Source organism: Spermophilus citellus (assembly GCF_964194105.1).
Source record: "Spermophilus citellus genome assembly, chromosome: 3".
NCBI classification, from domain to species: Eukaryota; Metazoa; Chordata; class Mammalia; order Rodentia; family Sciuridae; genus Spermophilus; species Spermophilus citellus.
This window is the reverse complement of record NC_138184.1, coordinates 86,976,454-87,002,892: the sequence shown is the minus strand read 5'-3', so window position 1 is coordinate 87,002,892 and position 26,439 is coordinate 86,976,454. Positions and strand designations below refer to the sequence as shown.

The window sequence follows — 26,439 nt, the reverse complement described above, 5'->3', positions numbered from 1 at the left end:
GCTTAAGACTTTAGAACTTAGCACACAGAGGGAATGTCTGTCATTAGCCTATCAAGTGTGTTTGATTAAGTGTGTTTGCAGTGCTTAGAATTAATCTAGAATTGTTTGCTGTAAATTGATTATGTCTATTGCAGTGCCTAGCATTAAGGGATTGTCGTTTTCTTGATTAAGAACCTATAGAGTGAAATTGTATTGAGTAATTTGAGTGAATAAAGCATTGAAAGGGGAAGAAGTGCATGGACCTTCTTTATTTCTCCCCTAGACTGCATAAGTTGTAATTTGCCCCCTCGTGACAACCTACAACTAAAAAAAAAAAAAAAAAAAAAATTAAAAAAAAAGAATAAAATAAGAGAAGAGGTAGAAAAAGTTACATTTTAAAAGAGAAAGGACAGACCTTTAATAAAGAAAAAAAATAAAGTTCACTAAAAGAAAGAATAATAAATGACAGAGAAACGAAGAAAATGGAGACATTGTGAGTGAAAAATACAGAGCAGAAAGAAAAGGGAGGGGTCAAAAAAGACAAGAGGGGCAACTTCTGACCTTACCAAATCCCACTTGTCCTCCAGGGTGCTAACCTCCAGTAACAAGGCCATAAGGACTTTAGTCCCAGCTACTCTTATGCAGTGATCCTTCTCAGTCAGGTTGCAATTCCCAAAGAAATGAACAAAAGCCACACCCCTGTCCCAGCCGGGCTCCTCCTTACCAAGTCATGCACTGTACCTTGAGGGCAGCCAGCAAGGTGACAACAAGTGGAGAAAAGTCAGCCTGAAAGGCCAAAAATAGAAAGAGCAGGTGACAAGGAAACCAAGTTTTAAGAAGCATAAAGAACTGTAGAAGGGGTAAGTGGTAGGAGTTATTATTTATTTTATTAAAAGAAGCAGAATGAATCAGGGTGAAAAGGTAAATAGAGTTGTAAGAAGGAAATTAAATAGGAAAAAAAAAAGAAAAGAAAGAAAGAGTAGAAGGGAGGTCTGCTTAAAACTTGCCCACTTATAGACAAGTCTTTGTGAGAAAGAGAAATTGCATAAAGTTTTAGTAATACCTGTGTAAAGTTAGGAAGATAGGAGGTTCATATTTGATACTAACATCTTAAATATACTAAACCCCAAATTTCCACCAGAAATATAATTGTATTATTACTCTATTCATTGAATGTACTTCATTGATGTTTAAAATATTAATGTCCTACAAAGCAATGTCACAGAAGATACAAAGATAAACAAGAGAAAGACCTAGCCTTCTAGGAGCTTATGATACACTAGGAAAAATGGCTTGAAGACCTAAAACTCAAATGATTTGCATATAGCAATAATATACACAGAATGGTATTTGAACATGGAAGGACCAATAAAATTCTAACAAGCAAAGATTGAGGTAGAGGACACAGGAAAAACACTGATATAGCCATTTATCTTTAACCATCTTTGTGTATATTCTACAGATGTAAATTTTCTTTCTTTTTCCATTATTTTTTTGGGGAGTTGGGGAATGGTTCTGGGATTCAAATCCAGGGCCTTGTAAATGCTAAGTACATACTCTACCACTGAGATACACCCCTGGGCCCCAAATATTTCTTTTTTTTATTAATTTTTTTAGTTGTAGACAGACACAATACCTTTATTTTATTTATTTGTTTTTATGTGGTACTGAGGATTGAACCCAGCGCTTCACACTTGCTAGGCAAACACTCTACCAACTAAGCTATAACCCCAGCCCCCAAATATTTATTAATAACATAAATTAGATCTTTTGTATGGCTGGAGTAATTCAAATATTTATGCATATTAGGTTAAGATTATAGTATAGGGTGCAGTGGCAAACACTTGTAATCACAGTGGCTCAAGAGGCTGAAGCAGGAGGATCTGAGTTTAAAGCCAGCTCCAGAAATTTAGTGAGGCCCTCAGCAACTTGGTGAGACCTTATGTCAAAATAAGAAAATAAAATGGGCTGGGGATGTGGCTCCATGGTTGAGTGCCCTTGGGTTTAATTCCTGGTACCAAAAAAAGTATAGTATGGAATGGAAGACTAGACATTGTTAAGTGGAAAGTTTTAATAACTTTGCTTAAATTATTAGATAAACAAATAAACATACTGACTTCTGGACTAGAAATTTCCAGCAAAAGGTCTTAGGGAGTGTTTTAAGGTCTCCAGTCATATATCTATCTGATAAGGTTGAGGAGACTAATGACAGTCTCACCAACCAAGTGATAAGAAAATGATTTTGGACAAAAGACTCTTGTCTCAGTCAAGAACAAACCTCTAATTGTTCAGAGACTAGTTGTGACAAATTAGTCTGCAGTTATTGATGACAATCAATCTCAGAGAATTTTTCTTTTTGGTATCTCTTATAAAATGTCTATGACACCACTATACCTGGTTTACATACTTTATTTTTACTGCACTTTAAAATCTATAGAAAAATTGGCTAGATAGTACAGAATATTAGTTCTTTAAATATTTCAAGTTTCCTATCCTAGAATCTTTCTATAGGCTGTTCTCCTTCCTAAATTGATTCATAAAAATCCGAATTTAAAGCTGGATGTGGTTGGCACACACCTGTTACCGAAGCTATTTGAGAGGCTTAAGGCAGGAGGATCACAAATTTGAGGCCTGCTTGGGCAACTCAGTGAGACTTTGTCTCAAAATAAAATAATATACAATAAACGGCTAGAGGTATAACTCAGTGGGAAAGTACCTAGCAAGTGAAAATCCCTAGTACTAAAAGAAAATAAAATTTAGCAAAAAAATTAAATTCTCCAAAAAATAAAATTTGACAACTTTTTTTTCAATTTTACATTTATTTATATAGTTATTTAATGACTTGTCTCTTCACCTGAGTACAAATCCTTAAGGGTTGAATCTAATTTATTGTTTCTCAGCTCAACTTAGACATATTCTTTTGTAGTATTTTCCATGAACTCCAATCCAAATTAATCTTCCTATCACATTCTTTCACATACCCTTCACTTTCCTTTATTATAAATTATTGTAATTTATAATGATATGTCTGTTTGTATGATTATTTTAATGTTGGTGTCCTCTGTTAAACAGTAAGCTCCAAGAGGGCAGGGAGGATATCCTATTTTGCTCACCAGTGTAATCCTTACCCACAAGAGGATATAACACATGAAAAATATTGAGTAAATATTTGTTAAATGTTGAAATAATTCTTAGAGGAGCATAGTAACTGGAGAAAATCAAAATATAAAAAGGGCTGGGAATATGGCTCAGTAGTTAAGACCCCTGGGTTCAATCCCTCGTAACACACACACACACACACACACACACACACACACAAACAAAAAACAAAAAAAAAAAAACGAATACAATTACAATTTGTCAACTTGGGCCAAGGTAATCTAGAGTTGTCATGGCAGTGGGTATTGGAAAGTCTGATGTCAGTCAAAATCAAGAGGTAGACCTGAGTGGGACTCGCTGGAAACTTCTCTGTGCAGGAGAGGCACATGGTCCCTCTCCTCTCTGACAGGATCCACTATCTCCCTTGAGAGTGTCCCCTTTCTCTTTTCCTATCCCTTCACAATAAACTCATGCCTGTTACTCTGAGTGACATGTCTCAAATATTTCTAACTTGATCGCAAGAACTGGTGCTTTACAGGAGGAGTCTTCACACTGCTTCAGTTTTCCAACTCCATGACACTACTACATGAAGCCTTCCTATTTTATTAACATGTATTAATTGTACATATTAATGGGATTCACCATAATACTTCCATACATGCATACAGCATTTAATGATCATATCTAAGCACCCTTCTTCCTCCTTTACCTCCCTCCCCAACACCTTTCCCAGTCCCTAATAATCACTATTCACTTTAAACAACTTAAGTTCATAGCAGGTTTCTCCTCTTGTAATTTCTATCATTTGTCTTGGTAGCTCATTCTATTTACTACTTCAGTAGGCAAACTCAAAGTAGATTTTTTCTGAACTTCTCCTAAACACATATACATATATAATGGATTTTTTCTATCAAAACTTTATATCAATCAAACTTGTTGTATAAGATTACTTTGTTATCTCTGATGACTATTTTATACACACACATATTTACTGGATAAATACAATAGTTAATTATGGTGCTAAGCTCCTTATAATGCATCATATAATTTATTCTTTTATCCTAAATTTGTTCATCATAGCCTTGTGAATTCTATCCTATGAGCATTTCTTAATTCCATCCTTACATCTTCAACCCTATTTTTCCCCCCTTCTTTTTGGTGCTGGGGATCGAACCCAGGTCCTGGAGTATAATGACCATTCACTCTACTTCTGAGCTACATCACCAACCCCAAACCTACTGTTAGGCCCTATTGTTAGACCTTATTTTCTCCCTGCTAGACTACTGCAACAGAATCTTAACTGGCCTCCCTACCTACAACACTTTCTTTCTTTTTAAATCTTTATTTATTTATTTTTAAGCAGCAAAGAGGTGTTTATTTCGAGCTAGCTCGGTCCTCCACGGGCACACTGCAACTTGTGACACTGAGAGGCTAATCTTTATTTTTATTTGTTTATTTTTATGTGGTGCTGGGGATCAAACCCAGGGTCTCACATCAAGGCAAGCACTCTACCACTGACCTACAATCCCAGCCCCAGTACTCTCTTTTCAATCCTTTTCCTTTGTTCCTGAGTGATGTTTTTAAAAACAAATCCGACAATACTCTCCAGGTCTTAGCTTCTGGTGGTTCCAAACCGCTTTACAATCTGCTCCAGTTTATCTTTATACAGATTCATCTAGTTCCCCAACATGTCCTGGGCATGCTTTTTTCCCTTTTCTAGAAATATCCTGTTTTTCTTTGTTCCATGAATGCCTCCATGTCTTTTAAGATCCAGCATAGAAGTCATTTCCTTCCTACAACATTCCCACAGTTCTAAGCAGGATTGTAAATTAGGATCTTTAAGATGGACAGTACTCCTATAAATCAGGATCTTTAAGACACAGATTAAGAAAAATAAGATTTTAATACTTACACGTTCTGGGGAATACACCACAGGCCTGGAGACCACGTACACCATGGTCAGGAAATATGCAGGGAGAGAGGGTGCCTCTGTGGATTAATACTATTTGCGGGGCTAAGGTATCCAAACAGGTTTCCTGTGGAGAGTTTTAATTGGTGAGTTTAAAGCAAGACGACATCAGTTTCAGGTTACACGTGACCAAAAAATGGTCACTATGCCATATCTGCACAGGGCATACTGGGTGTGAAGGTGAGCAAGGCCTGACAAGTGGGCTACCTCCAGTTGTCCCCTTGGGAGGCAGACAGCAGAAGACAGAGATATTTGCATCGACCACACTGAGAACTGAGGGGAGGTGTAGAAATGGAAAGTGTCACAAGTGACTGACCTCCGCTTCTGGGACCAGAAAACGACATTCACATTCAACATGGATGCCCAGATAACATAAAATGATGAGACCTCACTACACTTTCTCACTGTGCTTTCTCAATTATGACAGTCTTACTTCGTGCCAAGGACCAGGTACTGGTTATATTATGATTCCTCAGCACACAACCCTGTCTCTTCATCTCTGCGCTGAATTCCACGGGCAAAACCAGAACCGGGCATAATTTCAGTGAGAAACTAGGTGGACTGCAAAATTTTTCAACCTGGAGCCCAGGACATAGATGGAGAGATATTTGTCAAACAGTAAAGCCTGTTTGACAGGACTCCAGCGCCTGCCAGCCCGGCTCAACCCGGCCTGGGTGGACTAGCGCTGACGGTGGCCAGCAGCGCGTCGGCCCAGATAAACAAACGCCTGTCTGACCGCCTGGCCCGCCAACAGGGGACGGTAGCAGGTCCTAACCGACTTCCTGACGGACCTAAGATAGCAAGATATAATGGCTGGCCTTGTCTTCGAAGGGAAATTAGGCCCGCAAAGTAATTGCGGAAACTTCATCACGCACGCGCTTCGCGCCTCTGCCTACGCGAAGAGTCGTTCCGCGGTGGGCCTCGCAGAGTGCGCGTGCGCGGCGGTCCCAATTTTCCCGCATCTTCTCTCACGTGACTTCACTTTCCAGGGGCCGGCGCAAGCTTCGCCGAGTGCGCGTGCGCGGCGGTCTCCCTTTTTTTTTTTTTTTTTTTTGCTTTCCCTCCCCTACAACACGTATCCTCACTAGACTCCGCCCCTCGGACGACCCCTTCCTCTCGCCGTAGGCCGGCGTGACCCGCCCCGAGTGTCCTCTTGCGCGCGCTCGGGCCCGCCCTCCAAGTCACGTGGCTTCTGTAGTTCCCCCCCCCCCCAGCTCTTCAACCTCTGACTCTCACAATCCGGCGTTATGGCTGCCGCCGTGCCCTGTGCCGCTTCTCTCTCCCCTCTTCTTCCCTTTCTCCTGAGCCTCCTGCTCCTCTCCACTCCGCATGGCACCAGCGGCCTGCACACTAAAGGCGCCCTTCCTCTGGATACAATCACTTTCTACAAGGTAACGGGGTCGGGGGATTTTGCGCACAGGTGCAGCCAGAGTGCCCAGGGGAGCGCGAGCCGGTGGGGAACGTTGAGCACCGAAGGCTGGTGGAAAGCGGTCTTGTAGCGACGATCCGAGGTCTTCCTACCATGCTATGGCCTGGTGGAGTCTTGGACGGGCTTACCATGACCACGGGCACACACGCCCCGGGGTCCCGGCTCACCCTTGCCTTTGCATCATTCATATTTGTTTCTGCTTTTGCAAAAGAGCTGCAAAGATGCAGCCGAGGGAACGAGATGCTCCTTTAGGGAGAGAGGACTGTGCCAGGCGAGATCCAATCCTAAGTAGGAGATGAGGGCGGGGCGAAGTCGGTGCTACCTGGTTTCCAACTGGGGGTGGGGGTGGTAGGAAGAACTGGGCACTTTGGTATGCATATCTGTGCCCCTCCTGAGTATGAATTGTTGGCTTGGCAATATGCAAAGTATGTTCAGATATTACGCCTCTCCCTGAAAAGTGCTGACGTTAAGACTAAGCTACACGCTGGAATTGTAGCTCAGTGGGAGAACGCTTGCCTAGTACGTTTGAGGTACTAAGTTCGATCTTCAGCATCACATACAAATAAATGAAGGCATTGTGTTCATCTACAACGAAAACATAAATAAATAAAAACGAATACGCTACAGTTTAGCCAAACTATAGGAAATATCTCCGGAAGAAAAATGAATAAAATCGGGTCAAAGCATGGAAGAATTTGCCACTACCCCTCCCTGCCACCCTTTACAAAATGTGGAATCCTGGCCTAGGTAAATGGACCGTGGAAACATTGAAGGCTTAGTGCAACACCACAGTCCCACTCTCCTTCTCCTGTACCTGTCTTTTAACTTCTATTGCAAGCTAAATGTTGAGAGAGAGGCAGTTGTCTTATTTTCTTATTTTGTACCCTTGGCAGGGAAGTGAAACCAAGAAATGGAACTCTAAATGTGTCTGTATCAAGTGGTTGAACTTGTCTGTTGTTGTTTTTTTTTTTTTTTCCTTCTTCTTTTGTAGTTATGGATGGACAGCATGTTTTTGTTTATTTATTTATTTTTTTGGTGCTAAGGATCAAACCCAGTGCCCAACAGGTGCCAAGCAACCAGGGGCTCCACCATTGAGCTAAGCCTCAGCCCCTTCTGTTTTCAAAAGGGTTGAGAGGACCTAGAGTGGACTTCACACTTGTGGCTCATTTAAGGCAAAGTTCCAAGAATTTAAAAGCATTGGTATAGCTGGTTGGTTGGTTGTGGGCACCCTACAGCACCTATGCTCTTTGGTCCTTTACTGGCAAAGTGATGCACCTACCTCTCCCCACTACATGGAAGTTGGGTTACATCACAGATCTAGTGTGACTCAGAGCAGCTTTGTACCATAAGGTTAATAGTATCTCCTTATTGAGTGCTGTGCCACCTTTACCATTACCACCCTGGTCTAGGCTGTTCTTGGGTACACTTCCTCCTGTCCTCCATGCTTCCACCTTGAGACACCACACTAGGAGATCTGTTCTTGCTTCCCTTTCCTATTTCCTAACAATTTTCCCTGGTCCTCTGTGCTCCAACCGTACAGGCCTGCCTTCTATCCCTTGAACATTCCTAGCTCATCACTGCTTTCATGTATTTGAGGTTTCCCTGTGACTGGAGTAGTTTTTGCCCAATCTTTGAAAGACATGCTCCTTATTGTTTAGGCTTAAATGTTACCTCCTCAGAACCCTTCCTTGATTTCTCCCACCCCCCAGGCTTAAGTACCAGTCATATTCCCCTGTTATTGTTTTTCTGAAGTGCACTCATCGCTGATTTTGTTCCTTGTCAGTTTTACCATCTGTCTCTCTCATCATATTCTTTGTTTCCAATTATCTGCACAGCATAGCAGGTTATATATTACATAGAAGGTGCTTAATAAATAATTGATTACATGAATAAATGTTTTCTCCAGTCTCTTTCCAACTCTCACCCTCTTCCATCACCGCTGGATACAATGGGAATTTCTTAGTGTTTTTTTCCAGCAACCTTGTTCAACATGCTATGCTTTTTAATGATTTCTAACATTTTTGTTCTTTTCTCTTTGCCATCACTAGAATGCTAACTTCATTTGATAAAAGACCCACTCCGTTTTGTTCTTTGTAGTGTTCACTTAGAATAGTGCGTAGTTCGTGATGGGCCCTTAGCAACTTTTAATTCAATGAACACAAATGAATGAATAAAGAATTTATCTCTAATTTGAAGACGCAAGTTGTCTGATTATGGGTACAGTAGAACTGATCCCCAGAGTTCTAAAGTAATTAACAGATACAGACTACATAAAATAACAAACAATTCTTTATGCAAATATTTGCCATTCAAAAGTAAAAGTCCCGAATTCTGTTTCAATATTAAACCACTATATAATTATTAACGTATTACATAATACAAGTGTAAGTTCCTTGAAGATAGGGATTGTATGTCATGCTTTTAACCCCTCCACCCCCCTCCCCCCTCCCCCGGCCTTGAACATGTAGCATCTGCTATTAAAGTTCTGTTCATTTAACATGTTTTAAAAGCATTTGCTACATGTGGGATCTTAGGGTCAGGCAAGTTCCTTATTTTCATTAATATACAGTCTACCGGAGAGAACAGAAAACAAGCAAAGAACGATTTTAGAGAATAGTCAATGTATGAAGAAATGCATCAGAGTATCGTAGGAATGAAGCAATCTTAGATGGTTGAGGAGTCCTCTTCATTATTAATGAAGGAACCTTTTGAATTGAACCTTCAATGTAAAGAGACAAGCTGAGCCAGGGAAAGGGTTCCAGCCAGGAAACAGCAAATACAAAGGCTGCAAGAGGGGGCAAGTGTAGTGTGTTGAACTGAAACAAGGCCACTTGGACCAGAGGGATGTGATCTGATTTATATTTTAAATCTTCCTTGTCTTTAGGCTCTCAGAGCTCAGACTTTATGGCGTCAGTGGCCACTTAAAGATGACCTGTTCTGGTGGTTTCTCCTCCTTTATGTCCCTAGGCACTGTTAAATATTCTTAAAAACCTAAAGTCAAGTGGACACCAGTACACAGTAAGGGACACAGACAAGCAAAAACATTTGAGTTCTCTGATGCATCTGGAATTTTGTGAACTTGATAGAATTATGAACAGTGATTTCCTGTGATGAAAATCTTGAATAGAGATCACTGAATTAGAAAAGCAAAGGGGTGTGAAGGAGGGGAAGGCAACATTACTGACCAAAGTCAGCTTATTTATTGGTACATTGGAAGAAACCATCAAAAGGAAGCCCTTGGCTTAACTATATGACCCCTACAGTTCCACTTCTAGGTGAATCCAAAAGAATTTAATAATAGGTGTTCAAACAAAAACATGTACACATCTTCAGACCATTCACAGTAATATCCAAAAGGTAGAAACAACCCAAACATCCTTCAAAGAATAGTTTATTTGGCCAGAAATATGAATAAAGCACTGATCACATGCTACCACATGGAAAACAATAAGAACATTATGCTGAGGCAAGTAAGTCAGACATAAGAGACTATGAATTTTATTATTCAATCAAATTAGACAAATCCAAGGAGACAGCTGGGGTAAGGAAGAAGATGGGGAGGGACATCTTAATGGATACAGGGTTTCCTTTGCGGGTGATGAATGGAACTAGGTAGTCATGGTAGTTACATAATATTATTAGTACACTAAGTCCCACTGGATTGTACACTTTAAAATGATGAGTTTTATTTGCTTTTAAAATTAAAATCTTGTTCTTCACAGTTTAAGAACCAGAGATCTAGCCAAAGCATCCTTTGTGGTGTCAACTCCTTTTTAGATTTTTTTTGGGGGGGGGGGTCAGATTTCTGGTTCAGTGTTAAGAAGGGCTTCCTCAGATGATGGGCATGATAGGATATGATGATGAATTACATGCTAAGGGTCTCTTTGGCCTACTGAAAGGAACACTGGAGGGGGGGCTTAGCTTTATTCTAGATTGAGTCATATGTTTCTCTTATTAATGTAAACACATACCTAATGAGATGTCCAGTACATAGCAGGCATGTTTAATGAATGTTGGGGGTAATAAACAAACATTACATTGTTAAGAGCTGGTATTGGTATCCTTTGTGGGCTTGTTTCCACTATTTTTTAAACAGGGGCCCCTTGGGAAGGGGAATTCACCCCATATGTCCCTGGAACACCCCACTTGCTCAGCTCTATGCGCCCTCAGGTCATTCCCAAAAGCAAGTTTGTCTTGGTGAAGTTCGACACCCAGTACCCCTACGGTGAGAAGCAGGATGAGTTCAAGCGTCTGGCTGAAAACTCGGCTTCCAGCGATGATCTCTTAGTGGCAGAGGTGGGGATCTCAGGTATGTACAAGTCCAAGACAACTGGGAAGGGCTGAGGGGGAGGAAGTTAGCTATTACTGCCCTATTCTGAGGGGGAATACTTGGTGCCTTTTTATCTAAACTACACACAAAGGATAAATGGGTTTTATTCTTGAGGAATCTGGTACTCATAGCAAGCTTGGTCTAAGATGATTTCTGGAACCTGGGAACCTCATGTCAGGCTTGAAGTTGCCTGAAGAGAAGGGACCCCCTCTTCCCTTACCCTTCACCCATCTGACATTCCACTTTGAGCTTTCCTTGCAGAGGGTGGTCAGGGGTTCCATGCCTTCTAGGGGACAGCATGGTCAGATCTTTTCTGCCTTCATTTAATCTTTTTACCAAAGCTGTTGGGTTTTGGCTTTAGCTCAGATACACTACTGGTGCCACCACTAATCCAAGGGTAACTCTTAACCACAGTGTCAACATAATAATAATACGTCGCCAGTGTTTATTGGTTTGCGGCCTGTAAAAATCTACACAGACATTAAAGTTTTAAGCTCCACTTGAGTCCTGCTTGAAAAGCAAGAGGTACTGTCTCCATATTATACTTAAAAAACCAAAGCTCAGAGCTTACATGACTTTCTAGGCGATGGGGTATGGAGTGGCTGAGCCAGAATTCCACCTAAGTACCTAAGTATTTGGCTTAAGTACATCTAAGTGCAGCATACTCTGAGCTAGGATGCCTCCATTCCCCAGTGAACTGGGAATTTGATGTCAGTAGAGATAGCTGGCTCACCTGTCCTGAGGAGTCAGTCAGTTTTGAATCAACTTCAAATCAGTTCCCTTGGGGTTTTTTGAATAGCAGCATTGACAATGACTTGCATTCATCATTGTTTTTCAGACCACTGTGCTAAAGGTTTTACATGTATTTTACCCTTGTGACTTGTGGTACTATTACCCCCAATTTTTCAAGTTAAATTGATGCTCAGGGAACCTCACTCAAGTAAATAGAGCTGTTAACTAGGATTGGCACTCCAGGCTGTTAACCCAGAAATAGTTGGTCTCAGCCATTTCTTCTTGCCAAGGGTCAAAATCAGTTGTGACAATCAGCCCTTGGGACTACTACTACTTTTTAGGAAGAATGTTGCAGATACTGCTGGCAGCTACTGCAGAGTAAGCACTGAACTCTGATTGGATCTCATATACATAGTGCCTCATTGAACCTCCCAGCAGCCCTCATGTAGCAGGGACTGCTTTCATCACCTACCACACACACACCTCTTTCTTGCTCAACTCCAGCCAACCTGACCTTGATAATTTTTTTTTCTTAATAGTACTGGGGCTGGGCATGGAACTCAGGATCTTGCACATACTAGACAAGTGTGCTACCCACTTGGCTAAAGTCCTTGGCCTTAAATATTCTCAGTTCAGTCCTGGCACAGAGCTTTTGTCTTGTGCAGAATTCTTGAACTTGAGGTACTTTCTTCCTGAAGCACTCCTCCCAGATATTTATGTGGCTGGCTCCATGCCACTTAGGCCCCTCAGCTTACGTCATCTCCACAGGGTAGTCTTCATTGACAACCTGAAGTGGGCTTTCTTACCCACTCTGTCATATCACACTGTTTATTTTCATCAATGGAACTAATCATTTATGTTCACTTGTATACTATCGTCCTTCTTGCCGTTAGAATATAAACTTCTTGCCAGGTGTGGTGACACACACCTATAATCCCAGCAATATAGGAGGCTGAGGCAGGAAAATGGCAAGTTTGAGGCCAGCATCAACAAGCAAGGCCTTAAACAACTTAGCAAGACCCTGTCTCAGAGTAAAATAGGAGTGTAGCTCAGTGGTTAAGCACACCTGGGCTCAAATCCCAGTAACAACCCATTCCGACCCCCAGAAAAAATTAAAGCCCCTTGAGGTCCGAGAACTTGATACTGTGAATCACAATTAGGTTCTTAGCATCACGTAGTAGACACGAAGAATTTTTACTTTTCAAATGAAGACAGTTCAGAGCAATTAAATGATTTGACAGCAGCCACGTAGCTAGGAAATGGCAGAGGAAGAATTCAAACCAAGGTCAATATAGATAAACCTCACTTTGAACCATTACATAGCCAAGATGATGATTCTTCTCCACTCAGGCCCTGTAGTGATATCCTGCACTGAGTTGTTGTCTTATTCATCTCTGGTTTCTGTTCACAGATTATGGTGACAAGCTGAACATGGAACTGGGTGAGAAATACAAGCTGGACAAAGAGAACTACCCAGTCTTCTTCCTCTTCCGAGACGGGGACTTTGAGAACCCAGTCCCATATAGTGGGGTAGTTAAGGTTGGAGCCATCCAGCGCTGGCTAAAGGGACAAGGAGTCTACCTGGGTATGCCTGGCTGCCTGCCTGTGTATGACGCCCTGGCAGGGGAATTCATCAGGGCCTCTAGTGTAGAGGCCCGTAAGGCCCTCTTGAAGCAGGGGCAGGACAACCTCTTGAGTGTGAAGGAGACTGAAAAGAAGTGGGCCGAGCAGTATCTGAAGGTCATGGGGAAGGTCTTAGATCAAGGTGAAGACTTCCCAGCATCAGAGATGACCCGGATCACCAAGCTGATTGAGAAGAACAAGATGAGTGATGGGAAGAAGGAGGAGCTCCAGAAGAGCTTAAACATCCTGACTGCCTTCCAGAAGAAGGAGTTTGAGAAGGAGGAGTTGTGAAAAGGCACTGGGGTTTCCAGGGTTTGCTAGGGGTGGGAAGGGGAGAGTACCCTCTGGCCATGAAACCCTTGTAAAGAGGGTTTTGGAAATCTGAGCCCTGACTGTGCCTGGACATGGATGCTGATGTGCCCATGCTTGGGAAGTCTCTAGAGCCAGCCTGGGGATAGCTGGAACGTTTACTTGGCTAATGAAGTGCCCCCTCAGAAGGAACTGGTGCTATAAAGGAGGGTACTGCCCAGGTCCTTGACAAGTAATTCTGGCCCAATTAAAGTTCAGTGTTTTGATTAAGTGGACCTGAAGCCATTCAGTTTGTTTTTTTCACATTATATTCTGGTCTATAACTTGCTTGCTTCTGCTTCTCAATTCTTTTTTGAATCTAAGCTGGTATGGACTCCACTCTACCAGGGAAACAGATTATCCTGATAAAACTGATCCCAGCTTAAGGTAAAAGCTTTATTTTTCACTGATGTCCAGGCTATTATGAATTAACTGGATAATGAAATGTGTCACCCATGTTCTTAGTCCTTACAACTCAACAGTAGCACCATTTAATCAACATTGAACAGTGATGCTCTGTGAGATGTATAGCAAATTCTTAATTTTATTGACAGTGTTTTTAGTTTAGAAAACAAAATGATAGAATTTAGTCCTGTTTGAAAGTTTTAAAAATTGTTTTCATGCTCAATCACTTTGTCAGTTACTCAGTAAATACCAACTTTTAGAGTAAGTACACAAATGACAGACAACGAAGACTATAAAACCCAAAAGCATCCTCAGGCCCCGAATGTGGCCTAATCTTGATTGTTGGTATGCCACTGGGTGGGTTCAGGCTAGCTATTTATAAAGCCAGAGTGAACTAGATAATCATATATCAGAGGGCTGTTGTACTTAGCATCTAATAAATTAATATTATGACTGAAGGCTACACGGAGTGGCTTCCTAGAATCAAACTGTACAATTTTAAGGGAATTTCTTGATAATCTGAAGCAGACACTATATCCAACTTGAAGAATTTTGTTTTAAGAAACTTGTAAATTTCCTAAATGGTGCCAAAAATGATTTTAATTTTAAAATAGTTCTTGGTAATTGATGCCACAAAAAGTACTGGTGTGATCACATTAGGAGAGATTATTCATACAGAACTAAGAAACTGGGAATTTGTGGCCATCAAGAATAAGAATGAGACGGTATGGAGAATAGCTTTTAGCTTATTTATTGGGGACCCATGTTTCCTGGGCTATAATGTGGACACTGTAGGTTGCAGAAAAGCTCTGTCCCTCAAGCAAACTGCAGTAGGAACTCCACAATTTGTATGAACTTTCGACTCATGGTAGCTTACCCTGCAATCTTAACTGAAATTTGTACCTGCAATTAAGGCTATAGCATCCAAAAACAAGGGGAATAATAAAAAAAATATAAATCCAAGCCAAACTTTTAGGAAAAGCAAAGGATGGCAGTTAGTTAGGTACAGGTACATACCTGCTTTTAGTTAAAGGAAAAGAGAACACTGGTAGGGAGTTAAGTTATAACTGAAAAAACAGGCCCAAACTGACCCTTCAGAAATACATAAAATGATTTTTCTGTCACAGAACAGAAAGAAAACTCAGGAAAAATAGCTAGTCAATCTGCCCAAATAAAATTTGAATTTCAGTGTCTGGATTCAAATACCCTTGGGTCATCAACCTGCCTGAAATTCTCCAGTAACCTTCCATTACATTTATTCTAAGTTTCAGTCCTTCCCCTGGCTTTAGTTCCTGACTGATCTGGTCTAGCACTCTATCCAAATGCTGACCCCTTTCCACTCCTTTCACTAAGTTGCTGGAACGTGCTAAGCAGTTCCCTTCCTTGAGGCCTTTCCAACTGTTTTCCTTTTTCTATGACTGACAAACATTCACCATTCATGTCCAATGTTACAGAGATCCTCTAGTGACCCAATCCAAAGTGACTCAACACTATCACATACCCTGATTTATATTAAACAGGACTTTGCTACACAACTATTTATGGCCTTTCCCCACACCAACAACTAATAAGTAGGACAGAGAGTTTCATTTTCCCTTAAATAAGCAGAGCCTGAAAGTTATGAATCTTGATGCATTGTCAGTAAGTAAATGCAATCAAGTATGGAAGGTACTGCTTTTAAGCCAAAAGAAATGGTGGCCTTAGGGGAAAAAAATAATTTTCAAATAATAAAATTTTGCTGGGTATATAGCTCTTTAATACAAAATTGAGATGAGTTATACTATTTAGAAGGTTGTAGCTTCTAAGAACCTGACAAAAATGAACCAGGCAGAAATGCCAACTTAAAATGAAAGTTTTATATAAATTAACCCATCGACTTTAGATTTGCTATGTTTCACTTAATTCTCAATAAGGAAGAATATGGACTTCCCATATTAATAAATCACATCAAATAAGCAGGAAGAGTTTCAATAACAAGCCTATAGATATACTGAAACCCCCTTTTATATTAAAAGTTAAAATGAAAGACAAATCCAGATTGAACATAGTGATTGCAAAATATAATGCAATTTTGAACAATTAAAATTATGAGAATATACAAAATTGATGGGCAACACAACTAGGCATTTGTTTTCTATTATGTAGAGAACACTAAAAATTTCTCTACCTTTTATCCATCAAGTAAATGACTTAAACCAAATGTTTACTTTGGAGAGTCTTTAACTCAGGATCTCAGCAGTATAAAAGGCAATAATTTTTTAGTCTGTAAACAGTAGTTTTTTTTTTTCCTCCTTTCCTTTTTCTAAATATCAATTTACCACAGAAAAACTAAACAAAAAAACCATATAAACCAAAACAGCAGCAGCAGCAGGTTATTTGGGAAATCTCTTCAAATATCAATGACATACAATTGCTGGGAGAGGGTGCTTTTTACTCATGTAAATATATATATATATATGTATACACACACGTGTGTGTGTGTATTTTATATATATATTAAACTGTACACAATTTATAGTGCACGACAGTTTCCAAAGGAACAGATTAATAAGATATTGGCCATTTCTGCATAATTTCATTCTTTTTACAGTAATCTCAAAATGTTAGAGTTGAATCTAATTGAAATGCTACATTTAGTAGGAAAATCAGCAAGTAACAAAAGAAGCATAACTTCAAGGTAACATTATTTGTCAGTAAAACCAGTAGAGGTCCCAGATACTCCAAGGCAGGAGACCAGTTAGGCAGACCATTAGAGTCATTGCAGTCCTTGACCAAGGCCAGCCCATTAAGCATACATATGATAGACTGATCAATAGACTTGTATCAAAGAGCATTTCTATTTCTTTGTACAGTACTTTTTTGGATATGCAAAGAAACATCATTCCAAGAACACAGCCATACACACACCCTCCCAAATACACACAGTTCCATCTAAAATAGGTCATAGTTATATGAACTAATGACACGTTGTCATTAAAGGATACTCAGAATCAATCGGGTTGTTCAGTTCATCTTGTTCAGGAGGACAGTTATTCCCTTTAGGATGGGGTGTTTGACAGTTGTGGCTACTAAATTTATATAAAATATGATGTTTTGAAATTACTTGGTGGACTAGGTTTTCCAACAAGTCTTATTTTGAACAGGTAATAAAATTTTTAAACAGTTATTAATTACCATATCAAACTGTCAATAAGAAAGTCAAGGAGGGACAAAATGCAAACTTTGCATACATAGATTTTCCCAGCGTTTTTGGTTGCTTTTAAAAAAGTATCACATTTCACTGGAGCAGTGCATAGGAAAGGACCTTGAAAAGGTCTTTAAGACCAATCCTCCATCAGATGTTGGAATTTCCTCATCAAATTCATTTCTTTGCCCTTATAAAATTACTAACTTTAAAACAGAAAAACAGAAGCAGGAATTCAAACACACACACACACACCAAAAAAAAAAAAAAAAAAAAAAAACAAAACAAAACAAAACAAAAAAAAAAACAAAGAAAGTGTAAAAATTATATAACATTTTCAAGAGCAATTTTTATCTTTTCTTCAAGACCAACCTCTGAAGCTACAGTCTTGGGGACAAGACCTCCAGGTGAACAAGGTAAACACAATCCTGGTACAATTCTTAAGTTTCAAGAAAGTAGACTGAACATTAAACCCACTGGGTAACATTTCTTTTGCCAGCCTAAAACTTAAAACCTAGTTTAAATCCATAATATATATTCCTTCTTCACCAACCGCCCCCCACTTGAAAACACTAAAATAGTAATTAATTTTCAAGCATATATATACACATATGATTCATGAATCGACTGCAGTATATAACTCACAAAACTGATGAAATAAGTATCAGTATTGCCTGCATAAATTATGTACACCTCTCTTGAAAACAGTGATTCCCAAACTTCCCAAATGGATGAAAGACAGCAAGCTAGTCCTTAGCAGGCTTGTTAAATGGTCTGTACTACTTTCCTCTCTAAACACCTACAAATTAATAAGGTCTTCCTTGTCTCCCTATCTGAGATTTAACTTTCACAGGAACGTGAATGGGGCTATCTTGACTATCAGAATTATTAGGCCAAAAAAAAAAAAAAAAAAAAAATCAGCACCTGTGGTCATCTGAGTAGTGCCCTTCAGGGCAAGTGATTATGCTAAATCTCACCTGAGGTCTGCTGTGGACCTGCCTTGGGTTTGAGGAAGCCTCAAAACGCACCTGCTGCAGTGGAAAAGGGCCTGCTCCTGGTCATATCCCCCTCTACTTCTCTTTTCTGCTTCCTATGGCTCAAGAACAAACTAAACTCCCACTGCTGTAATGGGAGGGCCATCCAGCTGTTTTGAGGTCAATGCTTTATGCTTAATTTCTATTGCTGCTTTTGAATAGAAACCCTTTCCCCTCCCAGATGTTTCTGGTGATGGGAGGGAAGAAAAGTAAGGGGTTCTCTTGTTGCTGCCATATGCATATGAACATTTATAAAAAGTGGTCAAACCCAGATGAGGGTCCTACTTCTGGTTTATATACAATAATTTAGTCAGCTGTATGTATTTAATACCTAAAAAAATTAATTCACAATCAAAGTCCTTCATGCATTTTATGAGGAAGTTCTGGATTAAAATGATGATCAACCAGATGTTGCTTTTGCCTGGGAAGATAGTATCGTCATTTTCTGCTGTAGAGTCATCAGTGCCTGTGGTCCACACTTCCTTAAATTTTTAGTTTCTTTGTGGTCTCAAGTCTTTTTTTCAGCAGATCCCCCATTTCCAGAAGTGAGTGTAGGTAACTGCTTTGCACTTTCCCTTGCACAGTCTTTGAAAATTTTCTTTCTTCCTACAAAGAAAGAGAAAACTAAGTGGTTTTTCTCAAAAATGATTCTCCTAGATTAGAGTTACTCAGATAAAAGTTAAAACTACCATTACCTCAATGCAAGCTCCATCAGAACAGAGTGAGTCATTTTCTATCAAAATGCAGAGGCTAAAAGCTAATCACAGGTATTTTTCAATGTGGTTTTTCACTAAGACCCTGTTGCTTCAGAAAAGCATTCTATCCAGCACTTTTGTTACAAGTTATATAAAGTAGGAAAGCAAATTTCTTACAGGTAGCTTTTCATCAAGAAAAAAGGTGGGGACTGGGGTTATGGCTCAGTGGTAGAGCACTTGGCTAGCATGTGTGAGGCCCTGGGTTTGAGTCTCAGCACTACATAAGAATAAATACATAAAGGTCCATTTACAACTAAAATAAAATACATATTTTTAAAAATTCAAACACCAAAAACAGTTATCAAAGAAAGTGTAAAAATTGTATAACATTTTCAAGAGCAATTTTTATCTTTTCTTCAAGAGCAACCTCTGAAGCTACATTCTTGGGGATAAGACCTCCAGGTGAACAACCATCTTAAAAAAAACCAAATGCAGCCATCTTAAAAAAAAAAGGTGGTAAATGATTACTAAGTAGTTTGCACATAAAATTATTACTATTTTGTTATTAGCTACACAAAGTGTAAAATTAGAGATGTCTGATTTTTTTGTTTTACCTCAAAATAGACATCATCATAGCCACTACTGAAGGGTCTCAGCTTTACCAACTCTTATCTTTTCCAGTTACAATGCTAACAAGTCTCCCTCTACACTGAGAGTCTGTAAGTACAAGACACCAAATGATAAAAGACAGAGCTTTCTTAGGCCTTCTGAAATGTATGAGTTAAATAATTGCTGCCACATATTTAATGTGGCAAAAAAAAAGAGGGGGGGGAGAGTATTCACAAATAGAAATGAAGATGGCTGAGGACTGGGTATGTTTAAATAAAGTTGGCAGAGTTGCAAAGCCCAGGACTACAGAAGAAAGCAGGTAACATTTTTTGACCCATGAATACTGCGATTTAAGATCTTATCTAGGGGCTGGGGTTGTGGCTCAGTGGTAGACTACTTGCCTAGCACACATGAGGCACTGGGTTCAATCCTCAGTACCCATAAAAGATTTGATTTTCATTTAGTATATATGTAAAAGCAAATAAATTCGGTCCTACATATTCATGGGTTCTGCACCCACTTATTCAATCAACTGGATATCCAAACTATTCAGAGAAAAAAAATTCAGTCTGTATATATAGAACATGCTAAGGCGTTTTTCTTGTCACTAATATCAAAACAGTATAACAACTGTTTACATAGCATGTATATTATATTAAGTATGTGTAAATAATCTGGAGATAATTTAAAACATTCAGGAAGATGTGTTAGGTTCGATGCAAATACTACACAATTTTCTATAAGGGCCTTAAACCCCCATGGAATTTGAGTATCCTCAGTGTATGTGTGCATTCATGCATGTATTCTGGGGGGGAAAATCCCACATGGATACTGAGGAGTGGCTGTATAAAGAAACATCCTGCTGGGTGCAATGATGTAGCTATATCCCAGCTACTTGGGAGGCTGAAGCAGGAAGATCTCAAGTTTGAAGCCAGCTTGGGCAACTTAGCCAGATCCTGTCTCAGAATAAAAAATAAAAAGGGCTGGGGAGGTAGAGTATCTCTGGATTCAATCCTCCAAATCAGAAAATATAGGGGCAGGTGATGTATTTAGCTCAGTGGTTATGTGTCCTTGATTTCAAACCCCAGTACCCTCCCAACACACAAGAAACAAGCTAAAATGACCAATGACTGTGGTGCATCTTTATTTTGAATAATATACAGCTATAATGAACAAGATTTGTCTATATAAGTTAGCCCAAGGAAATTCTGTGTGTATATGGTATTGGGGATGGAACCCAGGGAAGCTTTTACAATTTAGCTTCATCCTTAACACTCTATTTTTTGTTTTGAGATTGACACAGGGTGTTGCTAAATTGCCAAGCCGTAAACTGGACCAAGTTGCTGAGACTGAGTTGCTGTGATTGCACCTTGACCTGAACAGATCTGAACAGATTCTGCAGGCAAGCTGCAGAACAGAGTAAATACTTTACTTTCTTTTTCTGTTTTACTGGGGATTGAATCCAGGGGCACTCAAACACTGAGCCACATCCACAGCCCTATTTTGTATTTTATTTAGAGACAGGGACTCACTGAGTTGCTTAGCGCCTCGCTGTTGCTGAGGCTGGCTTTGAACTCATGATCCTCCTGTCTCAGCCTTCCAAGCTGCTGGGATTATAGGTGTGTGCCACCCCGTACTTTTTAAAAAGTTCAAAATACAGTAATACCGTATGTTTTCTCAATGACTATAAATATACACAAAAAAAGATGTTGATATATGACTTACAGGTCTAGTCCAGAGACCTTATAATGCTGGATTTCAACTTTAGAAAAAAAGAAAGCAAATGAAAAAGAAGCGAACCTAATGGAAACTGAATTGAGGAGGGTTATTCAATTTTTTTTTTGTTTTAAATACCTTTATTCATTTATTTTTATGTGGTGCTGATGATCCAACCCAGTGCCTCACATGTGCTAATCAAGCACTCCACTACTGAGCTCTAGTCCCAGCCACTGTTGTTGTTTTTCACACAAAAGACTACTCAGCACTATGTGGAAACAATTTGGTAGTTGATATTGCTTACTGTACTGTATATATCATGACATTAATAAAGGCTAATTACTGCTTTGTTTAATCCTCACCATAATCCTATGAAATAGGTGTTATCATTATCTTCATTTACAGATAAAGAAATTGATGCCCAGATAGAGTAACTAACGTTTCCAAGGTTATACTGCAAAGCTAAGGACAACTTCTAGAATACTGAAATTGAGTCCTCATTTAAGAAGGCAGATAACAACTCAGTGGTCATAAATCAGCAGGGCTACTATGTCTGTCACCATGCAATTAACAGTCCTTCCCACATGCCATATCTATGCCCCTGCCAACTGACTCAGAGTGCCAAATATATTTCATTTTCCACCTCTGTGCCTTTACCTGGGATGGCTTTCCTCCATTTCCATGTGCCTGGTGAAAATTAATCACTCTTCACAAAAGTACCCACTCCAATAAGATTGTCTCACTCATTCATTTCATTTTGAACAAGACTGCTTTCTCTAATCAGTCTTTGGTATGTCAAAAGCTCTGGGCTCCTTCCCACAGTAAGCACAACTTTCAAAGCTCTAACATGTTTAAACTTTACAAAAGAGAAGCTTATACTCTTTTAAAGTTGGTATACCAAGCAAGATTCCATTCATTCTCTCCCCTAGGAAGGTCTGGATGGGTGTCTGAAACTAGGCCAACAGTCATCCTCAGATTACTGGATGAGTTCCCTCATCAGCAAAGATTTAAGTCAGACACCTACTAGATGAAAATATTATCTAAGATCAGAATTTCATTGTTAGAGCAGCTGACTAGAAACAGATTGCTTTATCACTGCCCTTCTGGTTCCTACCAAAATCCTAAGCTGACTCCAGGTGAGTGAATTAACATTGACCAGAAAGAATCCATATATTTTATTAAATAAATCCCTATTTTAGAGGCTGAAGGTGCATGCATTTCGGTGGTAGACCAATTGCCTATTGTGTGTGAGGCCCTGGGTTTAATCCCCCGCACAAGGGGAGGAGAGAGGAGACCCATATTTTAAAGGCAAAACATTACAAGCATTTTGCTAACAACTAGGAGAATTTTAAGAAACGGTCCTAAAATAATATCAGGAGACATCTAATGGTTGTGAACAATGATTCATACTTGGTTCCATTCATTCAGTTTTTGGCTAGCTTATTCTAGCCTAATGATCAAGTAACATAATTATTTCTGATGTCTAGAATCTCTTTCTTCAGGTGATAATTATTAGGGTGGCGAGGAAGGCAGCCTACTCAACAGCTTGTAAATTTTATGGAGATTGTTCTTGAATCTTAAGAGTATATCTAATTCCATCTGGTACTCAAAATAGGAAACAATTCATAATGCTAGCATTAGTTTTAATGGTGAAAGCATAACCCCAAAAATATAAAAGGGGTGGGGAATCCCACAACCAACACAACAACAGAAAACTTCTGCCAAAGCACTTTCATTCACAAGTCTTTTTTTTTTTTTTTTTTTTTAATGCTTTCTGGGTTTTGTTTTGGGTTTGGTGGTTGTTGGTTGGTTTTGTTTTGGGATACAGGATATCAAGCCTACAAGTGTTGTATCTCTAAACATATTATATCCCCAGTATTTTTTGTTTTGGTACAGGGTCTCACTAGGTTGCCCAGGATAGCCTGAGCTTGAGATACTTCTGCTTCAGCCTCTGCAGTAGCTGTAATTACAAGCATATACCGCCACACCCAGCTAGTCTTATAAGAAGAAAATGATGGACTGAAAATTGATTTGTACTTTTGATAAAGAAACATTTGAAAATATATATATATATATTAAAAAACAAAAAAACATTGCTGAGTATCTATAATCTCTTACCGGGGAGAAAGAAGTGTCCTCTAAAATAAGTTCTTCAAGCTTAAGTGCAATTAGATGTGTTTCAAGTCCCTTAATATGATCCACAGCATTAGAAATTAAAGTCTGAAGTCCAGAAACATAGTCTTGGAAACTGGTGAAGACAGGTGGCTGGGAACAGGATTTAAAACATTTTTAAAAAGATGAAATACTATCAAACGCATTGTATTACTTACAACATGTAGGTATGCTGATTGCATGCTATACCATGACAGGAATGGAGATATATATATATATATATATATATACACATACATACATACATCACTAAACAATATAACTGCAAACTCAAAAAAGGAAAACTTAAGCATTTGTTAAAGTGAGTTTTTATTATATTCTGGAGAATTAGAGAGAAGAGAATCTACTAGAAAATATATTACTTCATCATTCAACATACAGCCAACCAGGAAACTCTACCACCTCTCTTCATTTCTTTAAGATTTCCAATAATATTACTGGAAAACAGAAACATAATAATCTAAGTTTGAATAGAAAAAGTAAAAGATAGCAACAAACAAGAAAATTTAGAAAAAAGAACAGAGAAGGGGAATAGTGTCCTAACAGATATTAGATACATTTTGAAGTTATATTGAAGCCAGGCGGGCGGCGGTGGGGGGGGGGGGGGTTATAGTAAGTAAATTGTATTCATGAACAACTCTTTTTATAAGTAAATTGACAAAGTGCTGGGGGTGCAACTACATGGAAGAGCCCCTGCTTACTATGCACAAAGTCCTGAGTCTCATCCCCCATACCATAGGGGTGAAAAATGAGCAGAATGAAAAAAGGCCCAAGATAAACTGAAAGACATGAGGGAAATTAAATGACAGTTAATAAATCTCAAAAAGAAAAAAAGAAACCTCCAAGAAAATACCAAAAGATAATTTGGCTAACAAATTTTGAAAAGCCTTTCTAAACATGATGCCAAACTAGAAAACATTCAAGATATTCTTTAATCCCAGCAACTCAGGAGACGGAGACAGGAAGATTGCAGGTTCAAAGCCAGCCTCAGCAATGGTAAGGCACTAAACAACTCAGTGAGACCTTGTCTCTAAATAAAATACAAAATAAGGCTGGGGATGTGGCTCAGTGGTTAAAAGTCCCTGAGTTCAATCCCAATACCCCAGAGAAAAAGGAAAAAAAAAAAAATCATTCATTAAAAAACAGATGAGGGGGCTGGGTATGTGGCTCAAGTGGTAACTCGCTTGCCTGGCATGCACAGGGTGCTGGGTTCCATCCTTAGCACCACATAAAAATAAAGATGTTGTGTCCACGGAAAACTGAAAAAATAAATATTAAAAAAAAAATTCTCTCAAAAAAAAAAAAACAACAACAAAAAACAAATGAGGGCTTGGGTCATGGCTCATGGGTAGATCGCTCACCTAGCATGTACAAGGCACTGGGTTTGATCCTCAGCACCACACGAAAACAAATAAATAAAAAATAAAGGTTAAAAAAAAAAAAGAATGCTTTAAAAAAAATGACAATTTAAGAAAAAATTGCTTCATTGGGCTGGGGTCGTGGCTCAGTGGTAGAGTACTTGCCTAGCATGTGTAAGGCACAGTGTTCGATTCTCAGCACTGCATATCAATAAAGATCCATTGAAAACTAAAAAAAAATTTTTTAAATTGCTTCATTTATAATGAGGATTAATAACATTATTAAGAAACCAACAGAGCAAAACTTATCAATAGGCCAGGAGCAGTGGGATAGCAGTAGGATAGCAAGTTCAAGGATAGCCTGGGAACTTATCGGAGGCTCTGTTTCAAAACAAAAAATAAAAAGGGTGGGGGATTTAGTTTAGTGATAAAGCATCCCTAACTTTAATTTCTAGTCGGGTATTAGGGAAGTGGGGAAGTATAGACACTAAGAAAAATACTTCTATGAGAGGAAACTTGAACGAAGATCAGATCATATATTATCTAGCAAGGTGTGGTGATACACACCTGTAGTAGTAGCAACTCAAGAGGTTGAGACACGATGATTGCAAATTCAAGGCCAGCCTCAGTAACTTAGCAAGGCCCTAAGCAACTCAGTGAAACCCTGTCTCAAAATTAAAAATAAAGAGAGCTAGGGATGTTACTCAGTGGCAAAATGTCCCTGGATTCAATCCATAATAACGACAAAAGAAATATCAGAAAACTTCAATTTTTAAACACATATAAACATATAAACACATATATGTTATATAAACATGAGAGCCCGGTGGCTCATGCTTTTCACTCAAGAAATAGTCTAAGATGTACACAGTGACATGTGTCTATAATCCAAGCAATTTGGGAAGCTGACGCAGGAAGATTGCTTAAATCCATAAATTCAAGATCAGCCTGAGCAAGTGACCAGCTAGTAAGATTCTTTTAAAAAAGAAGAAAAAAAAAAAGAGAAAATGAAAACTTTTAAGATCCTAATGACTCTTAAAACATGCAAGAAAACTTTTGAAAAGAAAAAACAGTCTGTAGCTAGATTGTTATTTGTGTTTTTCTGTTATTACCATGATGATACTGGTTTCTTTTTTCTTCTTTTTCTTTTTCTGTAAACTTATTTTGTATGGTCGCAAGACACTCTCGCAGTAACTGGACACCCAAAGGATAACAGAAATAGTCTGAAAGTGGAAAATGTGCAAAATAATCAATCAAGCTTACAATCCCATCAGGAAGATAAAGGCAATGAATTGAAAAAGAAATTCTAACTGGAAGTTCTGTGCAAATCTTTTTTTTTGTGGGGGAGGGTTACTGGGGATGCAACAAGGGGCTCATACATGTTAGGTAAGTGCTATACCTCTGAGCTACATTCCTATGCAATTCCTTTCGATTTCTCCCCTGAATTTATTTTCACTCTCACATCTTTATTTGTTCTTCCTTTGGGGGCACAAAGCAGTCTGGGGAGAAACTGGGGATAGAATCCAGGCTTTTATGCAGCACCAGTCTTTCATTTCTACAGTCACATGTTGATTCAGCACTTTTTCTTCTGCTCAGAATACTGCAATACCCTACCTACCTTTTTATTATTTCTTCTGGCTCTCCCAGCTAACTCCACATCCTCCACTCCATTCTGTTTCTTTCACATCTCTGTATAATTAGGGATCTATTAACATCCTTTTTGCTTAGTCCAAATTCCTAGGCACTGAATCTAAAGA

The 26,439-nt window shown here is 39.1% G+C and overlaps 3 protein-coding genes across 16 annotated transcripts in view; 1 reads left to right on the top strand and 2 right to left on the bottom strand.

Moving 5' to 3' along the window:
• TMEM116 (transmembrane protein 116) overlaps positions 1-6,004 on the bottom strand; it is an 87,114-nt gene extending 81,110 nt beyond the window's left edge. For 4 of the 10 annotated variants that reach the window (XM_081283425.1, XM_081283418.1, XM_081283423.1 and 1 more), the window contains exons 1-3: positions 5,364-5,900; positions 4,991-5,114; positions 721-765 (exon numbers count right to left, since the gene is read on the bottom strand). In XM_081283425.1, coding sequence (XP_081139551.1) covers positions 721-765; positions 4,991-5,035 — 90 coding nt within the window. In that variant the 5' untranslated portion in view covers positions 5,036-5,114; positions 5,364-5,900. Of the gene's footprint in view, positions 1-720; positions 766-4,990; positions 5,115-5,363; positions 5,901-5,922 lie in introns of those variants that run through there. The other 6 variants (XM_081283422.1, XM_081283427.1, XM_081283426.1 and 3 more) reach the window with 3 other exon arrangements.
• Positions 6,005-6,234: 230 nt separating this feature from the next.
• ERP29 (endoplasmic reticulum protein 29) lies at positions 6,235-13,745 on the top strand. The gene is made up of 3 exons (XM_081283431.1): positions 6,235-6,438; positions 10,647-10,785; positions 12,950-13,745. The coding sequence occupies exons 1-3, from the start codon at positions 6,295-6,297 to the stop codon at positions 13,450-13,452; spliced, it is 786 nt and encodes a 261-aa protein (XP_081139557.1). The 5' UTR covers positions 6,235-6,294; the 3' UTR covers positions 13,453-13,745.
• A 2,005-nt stretch (positions 13,746-15,750) lies between these two features.
• Positions 15,751-26,439, bottom strand: part of NAA25 (N-alpha-acetyltransferase 25, NatB auxiliary subunit) — a 75,340-nt gene continuing 64,651 nt past the window's right edge. For 4 of the 5 annotated variants that reach the window (XM_081283397.1, XM_081283396.1, XM_081283400.1 and 1 more), the window contains 3 exons: positions 25,795-25,905; positions 23,271-23,417; positions 15,751-18,738 (listed from right to left, as the gene is read on the bottom strand). In XM_081283397.1, coding sequence (XP_081139523.1) covers positions 18,616-18,738; positions 23,271-23,417; positions 25,795-25,905 — 381 coding nt within the window. In that variant the 3' untranslated portion in view covers positions 15,751-18,615. The remainder of the gene's footprint in view (positions 18,739-23,270; positions 23,418-25,794; positions 25,906-26,439) is intronic. The other variant, XM_081283399.1, reaches the window with a different exon arrangement.

Bases quoted from the DNA above. Each gene is read 5' to 3' on its own strand.
- ERP29 (XM_081283431.1), top strand. From the start codon at position 6,295: ATGGCTGCCGCCGTGCCCTGTGCCGCTTCTCTCTCCCCTCTTCTTCCC. The intron at 6,439-10,646 runs GTAACGGGGTCG...ATGCGCCCTCAG, and splicing joins ATACAATCACTTTCTACAAG to GTCATTCCCAAAAGCAAGTT. The intron at 10,786-12,949 runs GTATGTACAAGT...TTCTGTTCACAG, and splicing joins GGCAGAGGTGGGGATCTCAG to ATTATGGTGACAAGCTGAAC.